At 42.5% G+C, this 23,150-nt stretch overlaps 1 protein-coding gene across 1 annotated transcript; it reads left to right on the top strand.

The window, feature by feature from the left end:
• Positions 1–20,878: 20,878 nt before the first annotated feature.
• On the top strand, positions 20,879–22,039 carry BHLHE22 (basic helix-loop-helix family member e22). Its single transcript, XM_062189568.1, has one exon. It carries the CDS (start codon positions 20,879–20,881, stop codon positions 21,998–22,000), a length of 1,122 nt encoding a protein of 373 aa, XP_062045552.1. The 3' UTR covers positions 22,001–22,039.
• Positions 22,040–23,150: the final 1,111 nt, after the last annotated feature.

The raw sequence follows: 23,150 nt of genomic DNA, 5'->3' as shown, positions 1-23,150 counted from the left end.
GCCTGGGAAAGCAGTAGAAAATGGCTCAAGTCCTTGGGCCCTTGAACCCATGTGGGAGACTTAGAAGAAGCTCCTGGCTCCTGCCTTTGGATGGGCACAGCTCTGGCTGTTGCAACCATCTGGGGAGTGAACCAGAGGATGGAAGACTTTCTCTCTCTCTCTCTCTGCCTCTGCCTCTCTGTAACTCTACCTTCTAAATAAATAAATAAATCTTTAAAAAAGAGAGAGAGAAAATGTGTTATATATACTATGGAATACTACTAAGCCATCTTTTGCAACAAAATGGGTGTAACTGGAAACCATTATGCCTAGTGAAATAAGCCACTCTCAAAAAGACAAATATCATATATGGTCCTCCTACTTTCTATTTGTTGAATATTATGATTAGTGGCGAATTAAGCCTATGGATATAGAGAGTGACTTAAAATCATGTCCTTGCAAAAACTAATGAGAGAGGAGAGGGAGGGAGGGTGATTAAGGGGAAGCAGGAGAATGAGGGAAATGTGGTTGTCTTCTTAGAACTGTACCCATGGAATGCATACAATTTTAATGCTTGTTTTTTTTTTTCATTTGCAAGGCAAAGAGAGAGAGAGAAAGAGACAAAGAAATATAGAGACAGAGACAAAGAGAAATCTTTCATCTGTTGGTTTACTCCTCAAATGCTTTCAACAGCCAGAGCTAGGCCAGGCTGAAGCCAGGAGCCAGGAATTCAACTTAGGTCTCCTACATGGGTGGTCGGAATCCAAGAACTTGGGCCATCATCTGCTGCCTCCCAAATGCATTAGTAGGAAGCTGGATTGGAAGCAGAGAAGCAGAGACTCAAACTGTCATATGGAATACATGCATCTCAAGTGGCAGCTTAACCTGCTGGGCCACAGTCAGCTCCATTGCAGGTATTTCTATCATTAGAAACTGCCATTAGGATTGGAACAGTGCGAATGAATTTTTTTATCACAGATTTATCTGAGACACAAAGTATATCTCCTTTTGTCTTTCACTTAGATGGGATATTTATGAAAAAAAAACACAAAGATAGAATTAATTTAGCTTCCTGGGATATTGTGATAATTCATTAATTAATCCTGTAAAATGTTTTGGAAACATCAAGTTAGTAAAAGTGCTAGGTATTGTGTAACAGCTTCCCTTTTATAGCATCTTCAATACACTAGAAGGTATCCTGATTTAATTAAATGATACAAAGTTAAATAATAAAGAGCAGAGGAAGAAATAAATTAAGCGGCATAGTCCAGGGAGAAGGGCAAGTTTTCAGATGAGATTTGAAAAAAGATGGTGAATCAATGAGGCAGAGAGACACTAGAAAGCTGTTTTACTTGAGAGAAGATATAGATAAGGTCTCCCAGACAATCTGCTGCATTCCCTGGTACCTAATTATAACATTAAATGCATCAGCATCTCAAATAACATGAATGTTAATGATGATCATTGCTGAGACACAAAAGAGCACTTAATTACCTTTGGGGGAGGAAATGCCATCATTACTGAAAATTGTTGAAGTCATATAAAAGTTGAAAAATGTGATAAGTTGTGGCTGGCTAACATAGAAGATGTGTGCTCTCCTCTAGTTTACTGTTGCTTTTGCAAAGCACCTGCCCGACCAGGAACTCCATTTCCCCGGTCACTTTGTGTTGACAGGAAGCCAGTAGCTGTGCTGGTTGATGGAATGTGAGCAGAAGTGATATGTGTCATTTCCAGACTGATGTGGGTAATTAGCAGTTGTTCTTTTAGCATAATCATTTTCCTTCCAACAGTGACCTTGGAGCCTGTATATTAGAGATAGTGACATAAAAAAAAAAAAATGGAAGGAGCCTGAATCCCAGAGTCTTCACTGCAAAGAAATAAGCCCAAGGCAGCTGCCCAGCTAGCAATATCTACATTGGAAGAAGCATGAATTCGAGAAACACAATTTTAGTTGCTAAACCACTGATATTTTAGCATCGTTTGCTAGCATTCCTAGTAATATATTATCACCACTAGTTATACACTTTTTATTTCTTTTTTTAAAAGATGTATTTATTTATTTGAAAGTCAGAGTTACACAGAGAGAGGAGAGGCAGAAAGAGAGAGAAAGAGAGAGAGAGAAAGAGGTCTTCCATACAATGGTTCACTCTCCAGATGGCCATAACGGCCGGAGCTGCGCCGATCCAAAGCCAGGAGCCAGGAGCTTCCTCCGTGTCTCCTATGCTGGTTCAGGGGCCTAAGGACTTGAGCTAACCTTTACTTGCTTTCCCAGGCCATAGCAGAGAGCTGGATTGGAAGTGGAGCAGCCAGGACTCAAACCGGTGCCCATATGGGATGCTGGTGCTTCAGGCCAGGGGCGTTAACCTGCTGCGCCACAGCGCCAGCCCCCACTTTTTATTTTTAAATCAGGCTTTTGAGTGAAACACCTAACAATTAGAATAAACAGATATTAGCAACTGTGCACAGAATTAAGTGAGATCACAGAAAAATAAACAAAAATAGTAGTTAGAAGAATACACCCTTTGAGGAGAAGTGAGAGAAGTGGTTGGTATGTTTGGTATGGCAAGCATCTACCCTTAAATATCATAAAAAGTTCAAATAAATAAGAAAAACCTCTTTGCCGTGCAAAGAGCATAGGAACCAGGATGTCATCACTGTATTGAACGACACCAATTTTCTCTGAGTGCTGGTAGAAGGAGTCAGATTGCAATGGGTTGAGGACAGGAAGAGAAGTGAGATAGAGAAGAGAAATATAAAATACTTATCAATAAACCTGGCATTAAAGGGCAAAAAAAATACAATAGTTAGAGAAAGCCATAAAAAAGAGGGACAGTCTCATTTCATTTTAGAATTGCAGTAACTAGTGGATGTTTAAATGCTACAGGAAAGGGAGTGGTATGGAATATAGGAGAGTTCCCAGAGGGGTGAGAAAGGCTGCTACAAAGACTTTTCTCAGTGGCAGGAGAAGAGCTGTCTCCTCCAGACAAGAAACAAGAACAGGTGCTGCTGCAAACTGTAGGAAGAGTGGCTACCAACACTCACTATGGAGAGCGCAAATGATTGAGAAGCCCTGAGCAATAATGTTTCGATAAAAAAAGAGAATGGTATTAAGACAATGTGAAAATATGTAAAACCAAGTAAGGAAGAAAACTGAGAATATAGACATAGAGATAGATACACAAATAAAGACATGTATGCAAATTGTAGTAAAACAATAAGCAGAGTAAAAATAGCTTTTTATAGATACAAGCAATAGAAACCTGGCAAATATTCTTACTAAAGTGAGGAGGAAGAAAATAAGTTATTATATCAAGGAAACACAATATGCCAGATAGTAGGATGGTTTTATAAATGTCCAGTCATTTATTCCACTTCACGATATCCTGATTTATAATTTCCATTTTTTAAACTAGTAAACAAGAGCAACTCAAGCTATTAAATAACAGAGATTCAAACCCATATTTGTCAGATTTAAAAACTCGTGTTCACATTGTATTCCAAAATTATTATTGCTTTAGGTAATGAAAGAGCATTCATTTAGAGACAAATAAATCAGAACTGGTATAATATTTTCACATCTTACTTTCTAAATCATCAACTTTCTGAGAACCATGTCTATGTCTTTTCCACCTTTGTATCACATATGCACAGCATAGTATGTAAGAATTTTGAAAATGCCAGAAAAATAAATGTAGGAAAAAACTAATTTTAATTTCCTTATGACTATTTCAATATTCACAGCAGACTAAAACAAAAATATTACAAAGAACAAACTAGAGAAAATAAAGAAAAGCATAGTGAGTTAAATAAATGGGCTGAAATGGGAAGGTAATATATAGGATTAGAAGTATAATAATTTCAAAGGTTATTTGAGTGATTTGCACATGCTGGTGACAATGAAACTTATGTCACTGTTGGGAACAAGGATGGCATATTTCTGCTCTATACCAGATCTTAATCCTTTTAAGTGCAACTACTGAAAAGTAAACAATGTAACATTGTCAATTAACCTCAAATATTCTAAAAATACTGTTTTCCCAAAACATATATTAAATTCAAAAACTCCATTTCCATGTTCACACTGAAAACAATGATTTTTGCTTAAGTTGACTTTAACCCCTTTTCATATTCTATTTAAGAAGCTTAAAGAGCTCTCATTTCAAAAACCTGACGTTAGTATATACAATGTTAACAATATGGAGTTAAAAGTTTGGAGGCCAAATAATGCATATTCTAACAAAAGTTCACAGTTTTAGGTATCAAAGGAAATCATGATATGCATAATGCACAATAAGCAACATTTGCAAACTAACGTATGGTATGGGTACATCTGGTATAATATTTAATTTGAGTACCATCTTTGTGTTATGCATTCAGCATGTCAAACAGTACAGCTTTTTATACCCCAAAATAGCAAAGTATTTAAATGGCTTCACTCCAAATCTATGATCAACGAAGTTCTGAAACCCAAAATCTAAGAACAGGGAATAGCAAGAGCTAAAGTTAAAATGTAAGATTTTATTCTTTCATTACTAAATGTATGCTGTTTATATAAATTTATGTTGTTTTTATAAAGTGATTCATGTCTTTTTATGAAATTTAAATTAAAAAGAAAATAGAGAAATAATAATCTTAAATCTAACCAGTGAAAAATTAATTAATCAGAGGTGAAAAAGAGTCTAGCTATCACTACATGCACAAATGTAGACATATAAAAGAAAAAGAAATTAACAATAAAATAGCAATTGCTTACTTTTTTAAGTTGTTAAATTTATTTGCATTTAACAAAGTATGTAAAATATGAAACATCAAATTTTAGATAAATGTTTATCATCAAAATTAATACAAAGTAAAAAAATGTAGTGGCTGGAATGATTATAGCTATTTTTAAAATCACATTTCAGTTTTGAGTACTAATGATTGATAATATTGAAAGATAAAGAAAATGCCACACTTACCCCTGCTCCTGTCTTTCATTTTTTGTTAAGCAACTATTTTGGTGGGGCTGTCAATGTTTACCCACATGTACTTTCTGTCCTATTATTGAGATTCTCATGGATGTTTTGTCTTAGTTTCACACTGAAATGAAGTGGCGCTTACTCCTTTTTGCCAGGTCTTTTCCACTCTCTATTGTAATTCATTGCATGGATGACTAATTGCAGCATCAGTAAGTTTGTACAGGAAGGATTCAACAATGCTGAGTGTGCTCATGTTTTGGAGTGACTGCCTCTCACTTTCCCATTTAATGGACAGGCTTGGTAAGTAGAATACTCTCTGTTCATACTTTATCTCAGGATTAAGTTCACTTCACTTGTTGCCTTCCAGTTGCATTAGCAGGAATTCTGTCTTGGAAGCAAAGTAGCTGGAACTCAAACAAGAGCTCCGATATGGGATGCCAATGTCACTGACAGGGGCCCAACCCACTGCACCACAACCTGCTGTGCCATGATGGCAGTCTTGATAATACTCATTTTATAGATAGAAAAAACACTTTGCTCATTTTTAGGTTAGGAAACCTAGGATCAAAAAGCTTAAAAGGCTTCTCAATTTTTCTTTAAAATAATTGTCAATTTAATTGGGAAAAGAGCAAACTGAATTTAAGTCCTACAACTTCTTGAAGTTCATAATAGAAATGAAAAAAATGTGCTAAGCTTAGCTAGTTACACACCTTATTTTCCTTTGTTTCTCCATGTTTGAATCTGTCTTAGAAAATAGCAGCAGGCTAATGCCCTGGCCTGAAGTGCCGGCATCCCATATGGACGCTGGTTCCAGACCCAGCTGCTCCACTTCCGGTCCAGCTCTCTGCTGTGGCTTGAGAAAGCAGTGGAGGATAGTCCAGGTCCTTGGGCCTCTGTACCCGCGTGGGAGACCTGGAGGAGGCTCCTGGCTCCCGGCTTCGAAACGGCGCAGCTCCGGCCGTTGCAGCCAATTGGGGAGTGAATCATCAGATGGAAGACCTCTTTCTCTCTCTCTCTCTCTCTCTCTGCCTCTCCTCTCTGTGTAACTCTTTCAAATAAATAAATAAATCTTTAAAAAAAAAGAAAAGAAAATAGTCATCTCTGAGTTATTTCACCTGCTTGTCTAGAATATGAAGGGAACAAGTAATGTAGCAATCCCTACCACTGGAAATTGTTAATCGAATATGACTGCAAGTGTTCTTTTTCTCTTTAAGACAAAAGCTACAAATTAAATTAAAATCTCCATGAAAGGAAGATGAAATCTGAATATGATAGATATGAAATTTCAAATATGTGTTATAGATGTGTTAAAAACAAATAGTGAAAGAGGGAGAGTCAGCTATATGAAAGAATTCGAGAACCACCTATTAAAATCTCATGTAATTACAAGGATCTGAAATGGTGAAATTATGTCTATATATGAACAAATGAATAAAAATCCACTGTCAATTTTTATATTATAAAATGAGATTTTTAAGAAGTGTCTGCCCATTTAATGGTCTATTTTTCAATAAATGCAAATATACAATTTATCAGCTTATGATTATTTTTTATCTCTCTCCTTTTTGTAAAGACTTATTTATTTATTTATTTACTTATTTGAAAAACAGAGTTACAGAGAGAAGGAGAGGCAAAGAGAGAGAGAGGTCTTCCATCCTCTGGTTTACTCCCCAATTAGCCGCAATGACCTGAGCTGCACTGATCCAAAGCCAGGAGCCAGGGTGCAAGGGCCCAAGGACTTGGGGCATCCTCTACTGCTTTCCCAGGCCATAGCAGAGAGCTGGATCAGAAATGGACTTGAACCGGCACCTATATGGGATGCTGGCACTACAGGCGGCAGCTTTCCCCACGACACAGCGCCGGCGCTGCTGTCTCTTTTCTAAAGTACATCCTGTATGTATAACTATAAGGGTAATGTGGTATACAAAATTAAGAAAAGTGGGAGATTGTGATAATAAGTAAGAAAAATTTTGCTACTCAATAGTAGACAATTTCTTTTATAAGTAGTATAGTGATTGTTACTATTGAAATTATATTGCATGGACTTTAAATGATCTGTATGTGCCTTAACTGGAACCATGTTTGTAAACTCAGGTACATCTCATTAGGGGACAGTGGAACCATCTAGGGTTAAATTGACTTCCTATGAGAGTTCCATCTAAACTACACAACAACTTCTACCCTCTGTAACCTTTGGAGTTTATGGACAATAATAGGTCTCATTAAACATTTTCTTGGTTGTTGTTAAAATATAAGTGAATTCAAAATAGTCCATTAGATGTCTGTTTCCAAAATAAAATCTTGGCATCAAGATTTAAAGAACGATGGCTTTATGGATTACTGGAATATTTGTTGTACTGCTCTCTGTGGAGTGGAGTTGAATTGCACTGAACTGCATCAAATTAGCACAGATAGGTGCATTGCAGGAATGTTTAAATAGCTTTTGTCACCACTTACCTTAATTTAGGTTACACAATTACCCTGACATGCTTCACAGAGGCAGGAGCTTTCCTCATTCTGCACCTTCAGGTGTATTTTAAACTCCTGCTTTTATCAAGATGAAGCATCGCATTTTATCCTGATAATGAGCTCTGAGGCCATTTCACCTTGCAGGATTGTGACTCTTCCAAAGTAAACTGAAGAAATTCTTGCCAGAGCACTGTTTTATTCTTTTACATCCCAAATCTACCCATAGCTCAAAACTGTCACCTCTGTTAGCAGTCATACTCACTAAGAATCAATGGTTCCTTGAATTTGCTGTCATCTGTCTGCTCCTTAAACGCATTTTCTCTTTTGAAGCTTCTTTTACTACAAAAAGTTCACGTTTTCTACACAATCAATTATGGCATCCTCTTAATTTAGTGGTTTCAGTCTCTCTAAGTCTCTCTGAAAGAAGTTGTACTCTTGCCTTTTATTATCCTTGGAAGTACACAGAAGACATTGATTTTGAGTCTGTTATAGGTAACAATTGGGTCCTCATATCTTAACTAGCACCAGGTTCTACAAAAAGTGCCCATATTCACCAAATGAGAAGGGGAGAAGTTTCCTTTTCACTGTAATCTAAGATTAATAATATCTTCCAGAAATTAAAAATTAAGACCATACGTGTGACGGAAGACAAAAGCTCTGACAACAGTATTGGTGAATAGAAAGTACAGAGAGCTTGACAGAACCAAAAAACAAAACAACAACAATAAAAAGTAAAGAGCTGTGCTGAGCTTAAGTAGTATGCAAATTGCTTTCTTTCAAATGGTAGCATGATCAACACAAGTGATATTTCTGGATCTTGGCACATCAAACTACCCACAGATGAAAGATGACTTAATTGCTTTGACCACAGTCCGAGTCAGAATAGCTCAGTTGGCAAATATAAAAATAGCTTGGTGCTATTTGCATTTGCATGAGCAAGGAGTGATTTCATTTTAATGCCCAAAGTGGAGGTAACAAAGCAACTCACAGGTAGTGAAAACACTGTGCAAGCCAGAGATGCAATTCCTGACTGCAGAGTCTCAGGGTTGCAGGGGACACATTGATCTTGTCAGCTACATCGGTGTGCATAGGAAATAACACTGTCAGTGTAGCTCCTTCAAATTCAGATCACAATATATCGAGAGTTTATGTCTTTAGAGGTTAAGCAGTTAAGCATTCTCAGAGATTTGTTGCCTGTGCCATCACTTTTAAATAACCTCCTAAAAATCTCTTAATAATTCATTGTTATTCTGAATGTCTAATGTTATTGTTAATAGCTTAAGTTGCTTCTCACAATTTCGGCTAACAAAGTGTTTCTAATAAATAATCACAGTGCAGTGAGCTTACTATATTTTAGTCTTTCTTACGTAGCAGACAAAATAACGTAAAAATATATAGAAGAAAAAAAATATGACACAAAGAATAGGAAATTTCTCCAGGCCTTGTATTCAATGTGAATCTAATGCAGGTAGTGGTAAAAACGTGGACTATAGACTTTCCATCTCAAAGCCATGATCTTTGAGATGATGTTAGTTTCATATTTTCTAAACTTTGTAATATAAACAGCAAACTTAATTCAGAGAAAAAAAAATCTACCATATCTGATTACCATACCCAGGATCACAGACATTTAAATCAAAAATCACTTGAGTTGGAAAAGGTTTAAGTTTTTTCAATAAATTATTTTTTATAATGACTATAAAAGTTATATAGTACACAGAGGCTAGCTGGAGCTAGATACTTTACTGTACCTGAATTGCAGGGAATACTTTCTGAGATATAAAGCTGACAGTCAGACGTCTGAGTGAGACTGCAGGAGAGCAGTTCCTGAAAGATTAAAGTGTGACTGTGAGTAACCTGGAAGATGAGAACTATTGTTTTCTCACTGTTGGATCAAAAGACAGAATGGATAACTCATAAAAGAAACATACATAATGGGACCAAAAGGGTGAACTCACACCCCCAAATCATTTGTCAAAGAAGAGAGTGAGAGTTCTTGCTGCACAAAAATCTATATTCCTTCTATTTATAAAGCAGTTCTGTGACCATGCTAAAATGTAAGCACAGTATAGCCTTATTTACAAACCAAAATTGAAGCTATTCTTTACTGAAATTCAATAGTCATTAATTTTAAAACATGATCCCTTTGTGCTTTTTATGTCAGAAGTTTGCTCAAAAATTTAATGCCAGTGAAGGACAAATATCCAACATTAAGAAAAAAATCTATCATTATTCATAATATCATTGCTACTTTAAAACACATTATTCACCAAACCTGCATGAAGGAAAATGGTTTTAGGTAATTGTAAAGAGTAAAATTGTGAGAAGCAAATGTTTAAAATTAGGGAATCTACAGTCAATATTTTTAAATGAAGAAGAGAATGAATAATGATGTAAAGGACATAGAAGAAATATTAACATTTTTATGTATTTAATCATTTATTCTTTGGCTTTAAAATATTTATTTAAGATGGAGAGAGAGAGAGAGCGCTCCCATCTGCTAGTTCACTCCTCAAATGCCAGCAGCAGTCAAGATGGGGCTACAAGGGAGCCAGCAGTTGAAAACTCAACCTGCATCCCCAACATGGATGGCAGGAACCCAATTACTTGAGTCAACACCACTCCTCCCAAATGTGTGCATTGGCAGTAAGAGGAAGCTGAACTCAGGAGCCAGAGCTGAAAATCCAACCCAGGTACTCCAAGGTGGGACATGGCATCTCAAACTCAAAGTCATCTCCCACATTCTTAAACTGTTTTAATATACAATAAACAGAAAAACTGTACATCAAACATGCAGTAAATATCTGTCACCCACCATCTCTCTACTTTTGTGAAAATATTTAAAGCAATTTGTGAAATACCCCAGGCTTGATCCTCCAACCCTAGCTCTCAGAGCAAACTAGAGTTAACTATTTAGTAAACTTTCAGATTTTCTCCCACCAAAAAGGGGGCATGTGAAATAATTTTTAGTGTGTATTTTTTTTTTAATTTTCATCTATTTATAAGGCAGAGCAACAAAGAAAGAAAGCTCTTCCATTCTCTGGTAATTTCCTAAATACTTGCAACAGCCAGGGCTGGCCATACTGAAGCAAGGAGCCTGGAACCTCATCCCATGTGGCTGTCAAGAATGCAAGTACTTGAGCCATCAACCACTGCTTCCCAGAAAGCATCAGCAGGAAGATGGATTGGTAGAGGGAAGGCTGGACTCAAAGGGATACTCTGATACAGCATGCAGGTATCACAAGTGGTGGCTTAACCTGCTCTGCCATGACACTCATTCCTGGAACAGTTTTTAAGGGGTTTGTTTGTTTTACAACTGGTCCTGTGATGATAGAATCTTTTATGTGGGCTTCATTGTTTACTGGGATGCCCACATTATCTTCAGAATTAAGAAATGTGTAATTTTTGTTGTGGAATTACCAATGCTGGATGTGGTCTTCTTTCTGAGCTCTTGCTTGCCATTCTTGACTGTGGCCATCACCAAGCCCCCGACAGCAGTGGCCAGTGGGCGATACATGCAGCTGCTTCTCAGTCCCAATAATGGAAAGGAGATAATGATTTTTGACTTCTGTGTAGTCAACACTGTTGTTTGCAACTTTTGTGGGAAAGTCAGGATTTTTCCCTGGAGGACAAAATTACTATATTTTCATCTCAACAACTTCAAGAGGAAAAAAATAAACTTTTTTAAAAAGTACTTATTTATTTGAAAGGCAGAGATGACAGACACACACACACACAACCACACATACACACACAGAGAGAGAGAGAGAGAGAGAGATCTCATCAATGCCTCATTCCCTAAATGCCAGCAATATCCAGGGCTGCAGCAGATCGAAGCCAGGAGCCAAGAATTCGGTACAAGTCTCCCACGTGGGTGGCAGGGATCCAACTATGTGAGCCATCACTCTCTGCTTTCCAGGGTGCACATTAAAAGGAAGCCTAAATGGAGAGTAGAGCTGGGACGTGAACTGAGACACTCCAATGTGGGATGTGGGGATCCCAAGCAGTGGATTAACCGCTGTGCTAAATGTCCGACTATATTTTTTTTAACAACAAATATGACCACATTATATTCTACATCTTGGTTTTTCAACTTACTTGTGTAAGTTTTTGTATATGCTTTTTCAGGGCATATACATCTGTCATGGTCCCTTTTTATAACAGTATCTTATTTTATAGAATTTATGTAATTTTTATACAATTTATGTAATTATTTGCTTACTAAATAATATTTATACTTCATAATTTCTGCCATTTTTAGAAATAAAATCTTTATACATACCTATATCTACTCCTGCCATTTTTTCTTATGATCATTCTTAGACTCCAAATCATTGTCCCCACATTTTTGCATTAATTTTTACTACCACTATTTTCTTTGCAACCCTGTATATGTTATTTTAATTTAGCCTACTTTTTCAAACTGCTTTGATATATTTTTTTTATTAACAATCATTAGCATCTTTTTATATCTTTTTTGGATATTTATGTTGCTTCTACTTATTTCCAGATTTAATCCTTTCTCCGTGTTTCTATTTGATGCCATCTTGTTGTTTTGTGAGAGCTCTTTTTATGTTTGATGTGTATATTTTTAATTCTAGTTTGATTTTTTCTTTTTTTTTTTTTTTGCTGTTTGCCTTTAATTTTGTTCATGGTCTTTTTGTTTGAAGGCCAAGATTTTTATTTTTTATGTGTTCTTAAATAAAGTAATCTTTTCCTGGGTGACTCCTTGGATTTTGTCTTGCTTAAGGAAGATTTTCCTTTCTAAGTCTATAAAAACCTTTTCTATAAAAATAGTACAGCTATAGTTTTATTACTTTATTTGTATTTCTCAATCCATATGGAACTGATTTAACTTTAATGCTAGTGAAATAATAAAGTTTAAATGGAAATCATATTCAAACATTTACATAAAAATAAAATGTGAGACAATAAATTGCTGATGTTTAAAAAGAAAAAAATATCATTACCCTTTTTTTGTAAAAATAAACAGTGAGGGAAAACAAAATGTGTACTCAGTTTAGACCTTTGACACACATTGTCTCCATAAACTTTAATTTAAATTGGCTTATTGAGCTGAACACTGTAACTGAACTGAAAACTGCTTGATGGACTGTAATCAGTGGAAAAAGTAATAGCATTGATGAATACAGTCAGACGGAAGAAGAAACAAATACCACAGTCAGATTGCTAGTAGATTAGAGTCCGAAAGCCTTTACTTTAAGGATCTAGAAGCAAGAAGGAAAAACGATGTAGTCGTTAATTTAATGAATATCACTAAACTGAAAAATGTGTTCCACACACCTGGAAGCCCTGTAATGCCGAATTGAAAGAAGCACAGTGGGACATCCAAGTGGGAACGACTTTGCACCAACCTGAAGGCCACTTCTCTACCCACATGTCCACTAGTTCTGAGCAAATCGCACTGTGATGACCACCTTCATTCAGTTTACGATGGCAGGAAGGAAGGAAGCATTTCCCAAAAAGCCAGAAGGGGTTTTTACAGCAGCAGAAGGGAGAGAGGCAGTGGCAGGTATCAGCACCAAGGGTGTGGGAATGTGAAAAGTGAAAAGCGCTGTGGTTCCTGCTCTTAGGATCCCCACACACGGCCCAAGCAGCGAAAGATGTTGTGCAGCCTGCACTGAACCAGAAAGTTGTGGTGGAAACAGGAAGTAAAACACAAACCAACAGTGATAATGAAAGGTGACTGAACTGTGAAGGTGAAATCATCAAGGGAACGTAATAAAGTGTTAACATTAAGTTCACACATCATTTTAAGTGTTGACGAGACGATTGACTGACACCCAGAGGTGCTCAATGAGAATGTGATGAGGAAATCCATTTTCCTCCCAAGCTAAGTAGTATCAAGGACAGTAGCACACTACAGAATAAGTCTCCTGAGGACCTGCTTTTTCTACTCCCTACTAACACCATTTCCAGCAATTCGCAGAGAAATGCATCAGGTTTGAAAACACACAAAAATCATAAGGCAAAAATTTCTTTTTAAAAGAAAAGCAGGCTGTATATTTAAGAGACACATACTTCCCATAAACAAAGAATTCACTACATGTATTATTTGGCCTCAAATCTATGTACATACCTTTCCTCTTCCCACCTTCTTTCTGTATTTCCTCCCCTCCCTCACTTTTGTCCCATAAGCTTTGTTCATGAAATATGGAAAGTAACTCAAGGGAGCAAGATGTTTCAGTATATGCATTGCAAAACCATCTTTCTGGAAAGTCCCAACTTCTCTTTCATGAAGGCAGTGGGGGACTTATTTATTCACAAGTGTATAAGTCCTCAACGAATCTTAAAACATGTTGAGATTAGGATTAATGTCTCCATGCCACACACTTGGCTATGTCCATTCTCTACATGGGCAATGCGCTAAAATAGACTGCCTAGGTTGTCTGCCACCATCATTACCTTCAGGTAATGAGGATGAAGCATTTCATCAGATTTCATCAGAGGAATGCCATTTGTACATGAAGACGTCTTGTCCTGGAGCTGTTGATTTCCTTTATACAATCACCAGATAAATACAGCATGCATGCCACACCCATATATGTATGTCAATATGATTTTTTCAAAGTGGAAAACTCAATCACTGTAGTTTTCAGACAAACTAAGTTAACTGTTTCTTAAACATAAGTTAAAATGATTATATGCAACAGTTCTGCTTTGCTAGAATAGATCAAATGACCTCATCAAAAATGTTGGAGGTGTCAAATTTATCCATGTTAAATTTCAAAATTTAACTGTGAAAAGCTCTCTAGCTAACCATCTGTTTATCTACTTTCTCATATATATAATCAAATTTCTTTCAAACAGTAACTCTTACATTGACTGAGTAAATGAATCCAAATATTTGGCTTCATAGATCTTCACTTGAATTAATTAAATAAAATTAATCTTTCAACTGAAGTGAAGTTGAAGTGAAGTTTACATTTGTCTTGTTTGATCTACAATATTTTTGAAGGATATTCATAATATTTTGTACACTAAAAATATCTACTTATATTTGTATTTCAAGCAGCTGGCCTGTGGGTACAACAATAGATTAGAAATGATTTTAATAGAGAATTCATCTCTAAATTTTATTGCATTTCAATCTTATTAACAAAAGGGAGCAAAGCTTGCAAAAATATCAACACTTCAGAAACATTTTCATTCACAAAGGTGTTAGGTGTTCATAATTCTATTATGTGCTCTAAATGTTTGGAAAGTAATTTGACCTCTGATGATATTTCCCGGTCAGAAAGCGTGAATGACATTCTTTAAAATTGTGTGATGGGAAGTTGCCAGGTAGAGAAAGTGAAGGGTTATTTTAAAAGGTGTGGCTAAGAATTTTTACTAATGTTGATTAATAAAATGCAATGAGGAGCTAGGATTTGTTTCAATTCATCATTCACATTATTCTCCTTTCTAGCATCATAAAAGAAATGGAGATAATTGCTTCTACTAAAACATCCATACTTGAATAAGAAATATTTTGGTGGTTGATGTATCTGAATGGAAACTGAGAATTTGGTTTTTCACTAGTTAATTTTTGGGAGCACTGAGACTACAGCATCTTTCACATAAAATGAGTAGTTCAAATCTTGACTTGGAAATTAATCTGAGACAATTTCTTCCATCAATTTAAATATTTATGATAAATTTTAAAATTATGTTTTATTATAAGTCCCCAGCATAGTAACTATATCAAAGCTATAAAATCAACATATGTAAATACGTCACAAACTTTTACTCACACATAATTAGCTTCCAGGATTGTGTATGACAACTTTTAATAATAAGTGTTGAGACCATGTCTTACAGTCATAATCAACTTATCATGGATTTAATTTTTGAGGCGCAAAATAAAAAGTCGATTTCATACTCAGCATTATTGTCGTCTGTCTCGATGTTTTCTTCATTGCCAGGAGATGGCGCTGTGGGTTTTAAATCGCAGACCTTAAGCCCCACAGCCCCGCTGAGTTTTGTTTCTTTCCTTAATTGGTGCACATTGGGCAAGCCTAAAAATGTTCACCCCTTTTTGTTTGAACAATTTTAATTTTTTTTCTAATGTTCGTCAGCTTTCTATGAAGATTCGGGGGAGGAGAGGGCACATGTAACACAAACTGGTCTGTTATATCAGCCCCTGGGGAGAGCTCAAGACAAGTTTGTTCCAAGTCAGTAAGGCAGGAGTGAAATCTTAATGAACTCTTTTCCTTAGTTTTCTTCCCTCGCTATCTGTACATCCGACCTTGTCCTCTGAGATAGGCAGGCGCCCCGTTATCCGCTTGCCCTATCAACCCCCTAGCCTTGAAAGTCGCCAAGATCAGAAATCCCAGGTAGCAGCAAGCAACCGGTGAGCCCTTCGCGAGGGTCTTGGGCCCCCTCGTACGCTGCACCCTGGGAAAAACAAAGAAACAAACAAAAAACTCTGAGCCCGACTGTTTCTCCTCCGTGTCTGGTCAAACCTAGGCTAACTCGTCTGGAAACAGTGCCCGGGTCCACCCTCTGGTCTTTAAAACAAATGAAAGAGAAACCTCGAAGGACTTTCCCATCAAGTTTCAACTTTTTTCCACGGTCAAAATCGTAGACGTTGCCGTGCGCCCCGGCGCAAGAGTGAGGCTGGCGCCCCAGGCGCGCTGCCAGCGATGTCCCAGCCCCGGCTGGTCTCGGGGCCCCTGCACCTGCGCTGCGCTCCGCCTCATTAGCCGCGCCAGGCCCTGGATACACACGTGCCCTAGGAGTCTCTCTCAGCGAACTCTGCAAGACCTGGTGAAGAAGGTGAGAAAATACGACTAGAAGACAGCGAAAGGCCTCTGGGGGCTTGGGTCTCTGCTGTCAAGTCGGTCCTGTGCTCCCAACCCCGGCAGGGCTGCAGGATGGTGAGCCCATTCAGCAGGCTTCCTGGGGCCTGTGGATTTTAAGCCGGCCCAGGCGCTGCCAGACTATGCAGAGTGGGCGAGGCAAACGTACCTCAAGGTCAATGTGCTGACCTGGGTTTGCAGCAAAAAGAAGCGTGCGTGGCCCTCGGACTCTGGGGGGCGCGCTCTTGCTTTCGCGGCTCGGATGAGACAAGGTAGCCAAACTGCACTGACCCCGCACCTCCCCTGGGGTTTCTCTGAAAGGGTCGCCCTGGGGTCCCCGAGGTGCTGGAAGACGAGACTTTCCTAGTTGGATTCTGCCTGCCCGGAGAGGATTCGCAGGGCTCTCAGGGAATTCGTTTGTTCCAAGGTTTGTTCAGAGAGAAAGTTGATGCCATTTTTGGTAAACTTTGTATTCACTTTTTAGAATGTTCTGAAATGGAGATCCAATTCTTCCTCTCAAACACACACACACACACACACACACCTCTCCAAATCAGAGCTTCTTCTAACTTTTTAATCTAGATCAGGAATAAACGATTTATTTACTTATTTATCAGACAGCAGCTCCTGGCTTTGCACCTTAAAGGTGCTTCATTTTCTTTGGGCTCCAGATTTCAGGCAAATAGCGAAGAAATGTAAACGCGACCCAGAGTCAGTCTGGTGCTTTTCAGTGCAGCTCTGCAGGCTGGGCATTTCTGAATTCTTCCCGCAGTAACAAAACTGTGTTCCCCTTTAGCCAACACGTTCCGGGCGTTTATGGTATTGTATCCAACCCCGGGCCGAGAGCGCTTCCTTTCCGGAGTAGTGGCCCACCGGCCTCCTGAACCATCCCTCCCCGCGCCAGAGGAGCCCGGCCGGGGGTGCCCGCGCCCAGACCGGAGCTGCCCTACCCTGCTGCGGGGAAAAGGAACGGCTCCCTGCGTCTCCGGTCCCCCGCCGCTTGCGGAACACGCGGCGACCCATTCTGAGACTGCGTGGAGCCAGGATTTCCCTTCCGAGCTTTCCTTCTAAAGGGTCACGGGTGGGTCAGGATTATTATCATTATCATTATCATCATTATTATTATTTGCCTTGGGCTAAATTACCAGCCCGGACGCCCAAGCAACACAAAGACGCTGGTTTTGCCTTTCTCTTTGCCACTGTTCTTGGGCTCTTTGCCCTGTTTCTGGCAGAATAAAGTTGGAACGCGCGGGTATCCCGCACTCCTGCGCCCAGGCGGCCCTTAGTGAGCTTCTGACGTCACCCTTCAAACCCGCAGGAAACCGGGAGGCGGTGGAGGCGGCGGCTGGGTACCACACAAGAGGAGAGCCGGCGCAGAGGCCGTGACTTAGGGCTGGCGACGATTCAAGCAGGTAACCAGACACGGGGCAGATGTGTTTTCATTGCCCTGGAAGATAAATGCAGTGTTAAGTGTCTGACGACTTCCCAGAAGCAATCAGCAAAAGTTTACGAGAGCATAAACCTCAAAGACCATTCCCCGACGGTTGCTACAAGGCCTGCATTTAGAGCTCCTATAAATCCTCCGGCCCTTTCCAGCAACTATTAAACAAGCCACCTCCTCCAGGGAGACGAGGGAGATTTTCCTGAATTGCAAAACAAAGAGACCCCTGCTTCCTGGGTGAAAGAAAGTTGAGTAAAAGTTTGTTTTGTAGGTTTGGATGGCTCAGGAGGGGAGTAGGTGGGAAGGAGTCTTTGGGGTGGGGTCGAGTTGTCTGATCCCAGTGAAAGACTAAGGTTCTCTAAGAGCCCTGGCCTTAACCCAGGCCGGGGCGCTTTGGCCTCCCTCGGTGTCGCTCCATATGTGCCCGGCCCGAAGTCACGGAGCAAAGCCCTGCGTGGCACCGGCGGCTAAGCCCTGCGCTGCCACCAAGGCCCCGGGCACAGTGTATCCTGAGCTCTTCAAGTGTCCACTGCTGGGGCCGGCAGGAATCCAGGCGCCCTGTAAAAAGTGCTAGCCCACAACAAATGCCGGCTGAGTGGAAAATGAAGTTAGACACTAAGAAACGTGCCGCCACCCACCCAGCCCCCGCCCAGAGCCACGACACTGCCAACCTCCAGGCTGCTGCAAGTGGCCCGAAGATTCTGAATTTAGGATTAGGCACACACACGACGCACCTCTGTTTATGGAAAACCTGGGTGTATGATCGCAGTGAAAACAAACTGCTAATTGAAAAACAGTAGTACCAGCGCGTCTTTAGCTGGGAGAGAGAGAGAGGGGGAGGGAGGGAGAGAGAGAGAGAGAGAAAGAGAGAGAGAGAGAGAGAGAGAGAGAGAGAGAGAAAGTTAACAGCTGCCAGCGCCCAGAGAAAGCGGAGAAGAGCCCTGAGCACCCGGCAGCCCTCTCTCTACGAAAACAAACCCTTGGGTCCCCAGGGAGAACCGTGGGCAGCCTTCCACCTCTAGCCCAGACGGGCCGGGGTCCTCCCTCGCAGCCGGTCCGCTCTCTCAGCCTCCGGCTTCCTGCATCCGACAGCTCGAAGGCAACTGACGACAGGGTATTATTTCTGTCCCCTGGAGTCCCGCGCAGTTATTTTGGAAAGAGAACACCGGGGCCCCTTATCACCCTTTGCAGGTGAAAATGCAGACGTTTCTGTGTCTCCCTTACCCTTCCTTTATGAAATAAGGTGCCCAACTGTTCTGATATTACCATTCAAAAACAGGTTCTGTGGCGAACCTCATTTGTGAATCTATTACAGAGATTAATAGATTATTTCTCCTTTTTCAACTAATTCTCAGTGGGGAAATTTAACCATATGGTAAGGAGAGAATTAGAATTTCATCACATTAGAGCAAAATGTAATGAAAAGAGCCCAGCACCTGGGGCCAACTCTGAAAGCCACAATTAAAAGGTTTTTAATGAAACCGGAGAAACCAAAAATTGCACAGCCTTCAGTAATTCTGCCACATAAGAAAGAATTATTGGAGGTGTTGGGAAATATTGTTTTTACTTATGTCGTAAGGATGAGAACCAGCTGCTGACTACCATGTGCTCCCAGAGACCGAACTCGGAGCGAGATGACGGCGTGTACCATTCCGTGTGGGGAGGAGCGCTTGCCTCCGTGGTTCTCCCTTCCCTAACCCTCCGACAACCACCGAGGCTGACCCAGAGGTCCCTTGGTGGCTTTCTGGCTGTGACCGTTGAGTTTCCGGGTAAATCAATATTCATAAGGCAACACCCACCCTCCACGCGCGCACACACTCATGCATGTACACACACACACACACACACACACCCTTGGTGTGTAAGAGGATTTGGCTTCTGGTGCGGTTGACGCTTCAGAAACTGGTTTTCAGTTTTGAAGAAAGTTTGGGAAGCCAGTTTCTTCCTGTTTAGGAAGCACCATCACCGGTAGCAGTTCCTTGGAGACGGCTGCAAAAGGACTCCCCTCATCACCCTGGCCCCGTTTTAAATCCAACGGGCTGCGTAACCCATTTGCTCTTTATTTCGGGTAGTAACTGGGCAGTTGGAGGTGTAGAAATAAAGCACAGGATTTATTTGGGGCGGGGGGCGAGAGTGCTTTGCTCTCTCACTAGCTGCAAATCTCGTGTAGATTTGGGGCAAGGCAGCTGGGACCGCCACCTTCCCTCCTGGGAAGTCCCATCTCCCCACTCAGCTCGGAGTCATCATCCCACGGTAGGGGTGGGGTGCACTTCTCGGGCAGGAAGGGTAGCTTAGCACACGCAGGAGACGGCAGCGGAGGGAAGGGCAGTGGGGGTGGGGGCGTCTGCTTTCCAGGGGACTCCCAGGCTCCGCCGCCGATCTACAATTTGCTGAAGGAGCAGAGAACATCCTCGGCTCTAAGTAGGGCTTTTAGTGTGCTCATTGATGAGTGAAAGTCGCCACACATGTCAAGCTAAAGGCAGTTGTTGGGTTACTAACAGGACCCAGCGCCTTGCAAACATATGCGCTAAGCTGTGTATACAGATGGCAGGCAGAATAATGGAGCAGGCGCCTTTTATAAAGCTCTAGCTGCTGCCTGTCTTCAGACCTGGGAAATGAAACTATTCAGACTCGCGGCCAGATAGCGCCTGCGATTGTTTGTTACCGTTTTAATCCTATTAATTAAAACGTTAACCTGATTGGGTAGAAAGCGCTGTCCCAACAGGCGAGTCTTCTTCATAATAACCTACTCAGAGATAATGATGTAAAAGACTCCCCCGTCTGTGGCGGCGGCTGGTTGATGGGTCCGGAAATCTCTTGAAGGTGAATCCAAGCAAGATAAACGGTGCGGAGAGGAGGCGCGGGGCTGGGCTCAGAGCGGCGGCGGCGGCGGCGGCGGCGGCGGCGGCGGCGGCGGCGGCGGCGGCGGCGGCGGCGGCTTCACTCCCTCCGCGCCCACCCTCCCACCATGCGGGGCCGCGGCCCATGGTGAGCCCCAGCAGCCGGCACCATCGGCTGGAGACGAAGAAGAAGAAGAAGAGGAGGCGGCGAGCGCGGGGGAAGGCGAAAAAGAAAAAGAAAGAAGGGGAGAGGGCTGCCGGCAGCACCGGGACCAACGCGCGCACCAGCTCCGGAGCCCGGCTCGCGCGCGTCTGTGGGGCCGCCTGACTCCCGAGCCGAAGCGGCGGCGGCGGGCGCGCCGGGCCCAGGCTGCGCGCCGGCGACGGACCATGGAGCGCGGGCTGCACCTCGGCGCGGCGGCCGCGGGCGAAGACGACCTCTTCCTGCACAAGAGCCTGAGCGCCTCCACCGCCAAGCGCTTGGAGGCAGCTTTCCGCTCCACGCCCCCGGGCATGGACCTGTCCCTGGCGCCGCCGCCTCGGGAACGCCCGGCGTCCTCCTCCTCCTCGCCCCTCGGCTGCTTCGAGCCGGCTGACCCCGAGGGGGCAGGGCTGCTGCTGCCGCCGCCTGGGGGAGGTGGCGGCGGCGGCGGCGGCGCGGGAGGCGGTGGCGGCGGCGGCAGCGGCGGCGGAGGGGTGGGTGTCCCCGGGCTGCTCGTGGGCTCAGCCGGCGTTGGGGGCGACCCGAGCCTGAGCAGTCTGACGGCGGGGGCCGCCCTGTGCCTCAAGTACGGCGAAAGCGCGAGCCGGGGCTCAGTGGCCGAGAGCAGCGGCGGCGAGCAGAGCCCCGACGACGACAGCGACGGTCGCTGCGAGCTGGTGCTGCGGGCCGGAGGCACCGACCCGCGAGCCTCCCCGGGTGCGGGAGGCGGCGGCGCCAAGGCGGCCGAGGGCTGCTCCAACGCCCACCTCCACGGCGGCGCCGGCGTCCCCCCGGGGGGCCCCGGCAGCGGCGGCGGCGGGGGTAGCAGCGGCGGCAGCGGGGGCAGCAGCAGCAGCAGCAGTAGCAAGAAATCCAAAGAGCAGAAGGCGCTGCGGCTCAACATCAACGCCCGGGAGCGCCGGCGGATGCACGACCTGAACGACGCGCTGGACGAGCTGCGCGCGGTGATCCCCTATGCGCACAGCCCCTCGGTGCGGAAGCTCTCCAAGATCGCCACGCTGCTTCTCGCCAAGAACTACATCCTCATGCAGGCGCAGGCCCTGGAGGAGATGCGGCGCCTCGTCGCCTACCTCAATCAGGGCCAGGCCATCTCGGCCGCCTCCCTCCCCAGCTCGGCGGCCGCCGCCGCGGCCGCCGCTGCCCTGCACCCGGCGCTCGGCGCCTATGAGCAGGCGGCGGGCTACCCGTTCAGCGCCGGGCTACCTCCGGCTGCCTCCTGTCCGGAGAAGTGCGCCCTGTTCAACAGCGTCTCCTCCAGCCTCTGCAAACAGTGCACGGAGAAGCCTTAAACACACCCCCGTAAAACACAGACGGACCCAAAAGCTAGAGGAACGCGAAAAGCTGCTCCCCACCCCCCCCCCCTTTATTATGATCCTCTCGTAGTTGTGAAACACTTGGAGAGCAGACAAAACAGAGGCAAGAACTGAGAAGTTATCAGAGACAAACGGGACTTTTAGCCTGGACATCCCCAGAATCTCGGTCTTTCGGGGTGGGGAGGGAGGGAGGAGGGAAGTGGAGTTGGGATGGAGTAGGGATGTCTTTTTTTTTTTTTTTCCCAGAAAAGTGGCAACTTCTAAACTGCGAGGAAGTGGGGTCTTCCTTAAAGGTGAAAAATAAGTTGAGAAGTAGTACTTGGTTATTAAGCGTGGAGAGTATTGAATGGCAAAATACTAACCCTACTATTATTTGTGAATTGGGCTGGTGCTGATGCGAACAGGAGGCGTTTGGGGTTGGGTGGCATGCAGGACAGGCTATTCATTCAGACAAATCAGAAAGGACACTTGAAAATAAATTTTCATTCTGAGCCAGGAGAAAAACTTGAAATGTAGACTGACTTGGGGGGGGGGGTACCCAGAGAGAGGGGAGAGAGAGAGCGAGAGAGTCATGTTGCTATGAAAGACTTGTATTTTTTATTGTCTCTGAACTTTTAATCCTGTGAAAATGCTCAAAGTTTTGGCGAGAGTGATATAAAAAACTGACTGTGGCTGAAAGAATTGCATTTAAAAATATTTATGTGCACCTTGTTACTTTCTACTCTGCAATGATGTATTAACAATTCATGGTATTTATTTGTTATTCTTCAATGAACCTTCCACATCAACAAGATTTATCATGTGTTAAGGTTATGAGTCTTATGTGCAGATTTTTTAATGCCTCTAAAATTCTGTTTTATAGATTAACTTATACTGTGTGCCAAGTGCTTAAAGGTTTATTTGCCAACAAGTATGAAGAGAATATTGATGTATCTGAGCTGCTTAGGTTTTTGAAAGGTCACCTGGATATTTTCAGTTGCATCATCCCTGTATTTAAATTGAGCTTTAATAAATTGCTTCAGTCCAAAAATTACAGGAAAGGTGTATTCTTAATTGATGAATGAATTGATCTCTTTCTTGAAAGGGGACTTCTTTGCATTGCAAAAGGGAAAGACATCACAGCAAT

This window comes from Lepus europaeus, chromosome 4 (genome assembly GCF_033115175.1).
Source record: "Lepus europaeus isolate LE1 chromosome 4, mLepTim1.pri, whole genome shotgun sequence".
In the NCBI taxonomy this organism is placed as follows: Eukaryota; Metazoa; Chordata; class Mammalia; order Lagomorpha; family Leporidae; genus Lepus; species Lepus europaeus.
Note: the sequence above shows the minus strand (reverse complement) of the source record. Positions and strands in the feature narration are given on the sequence as shown.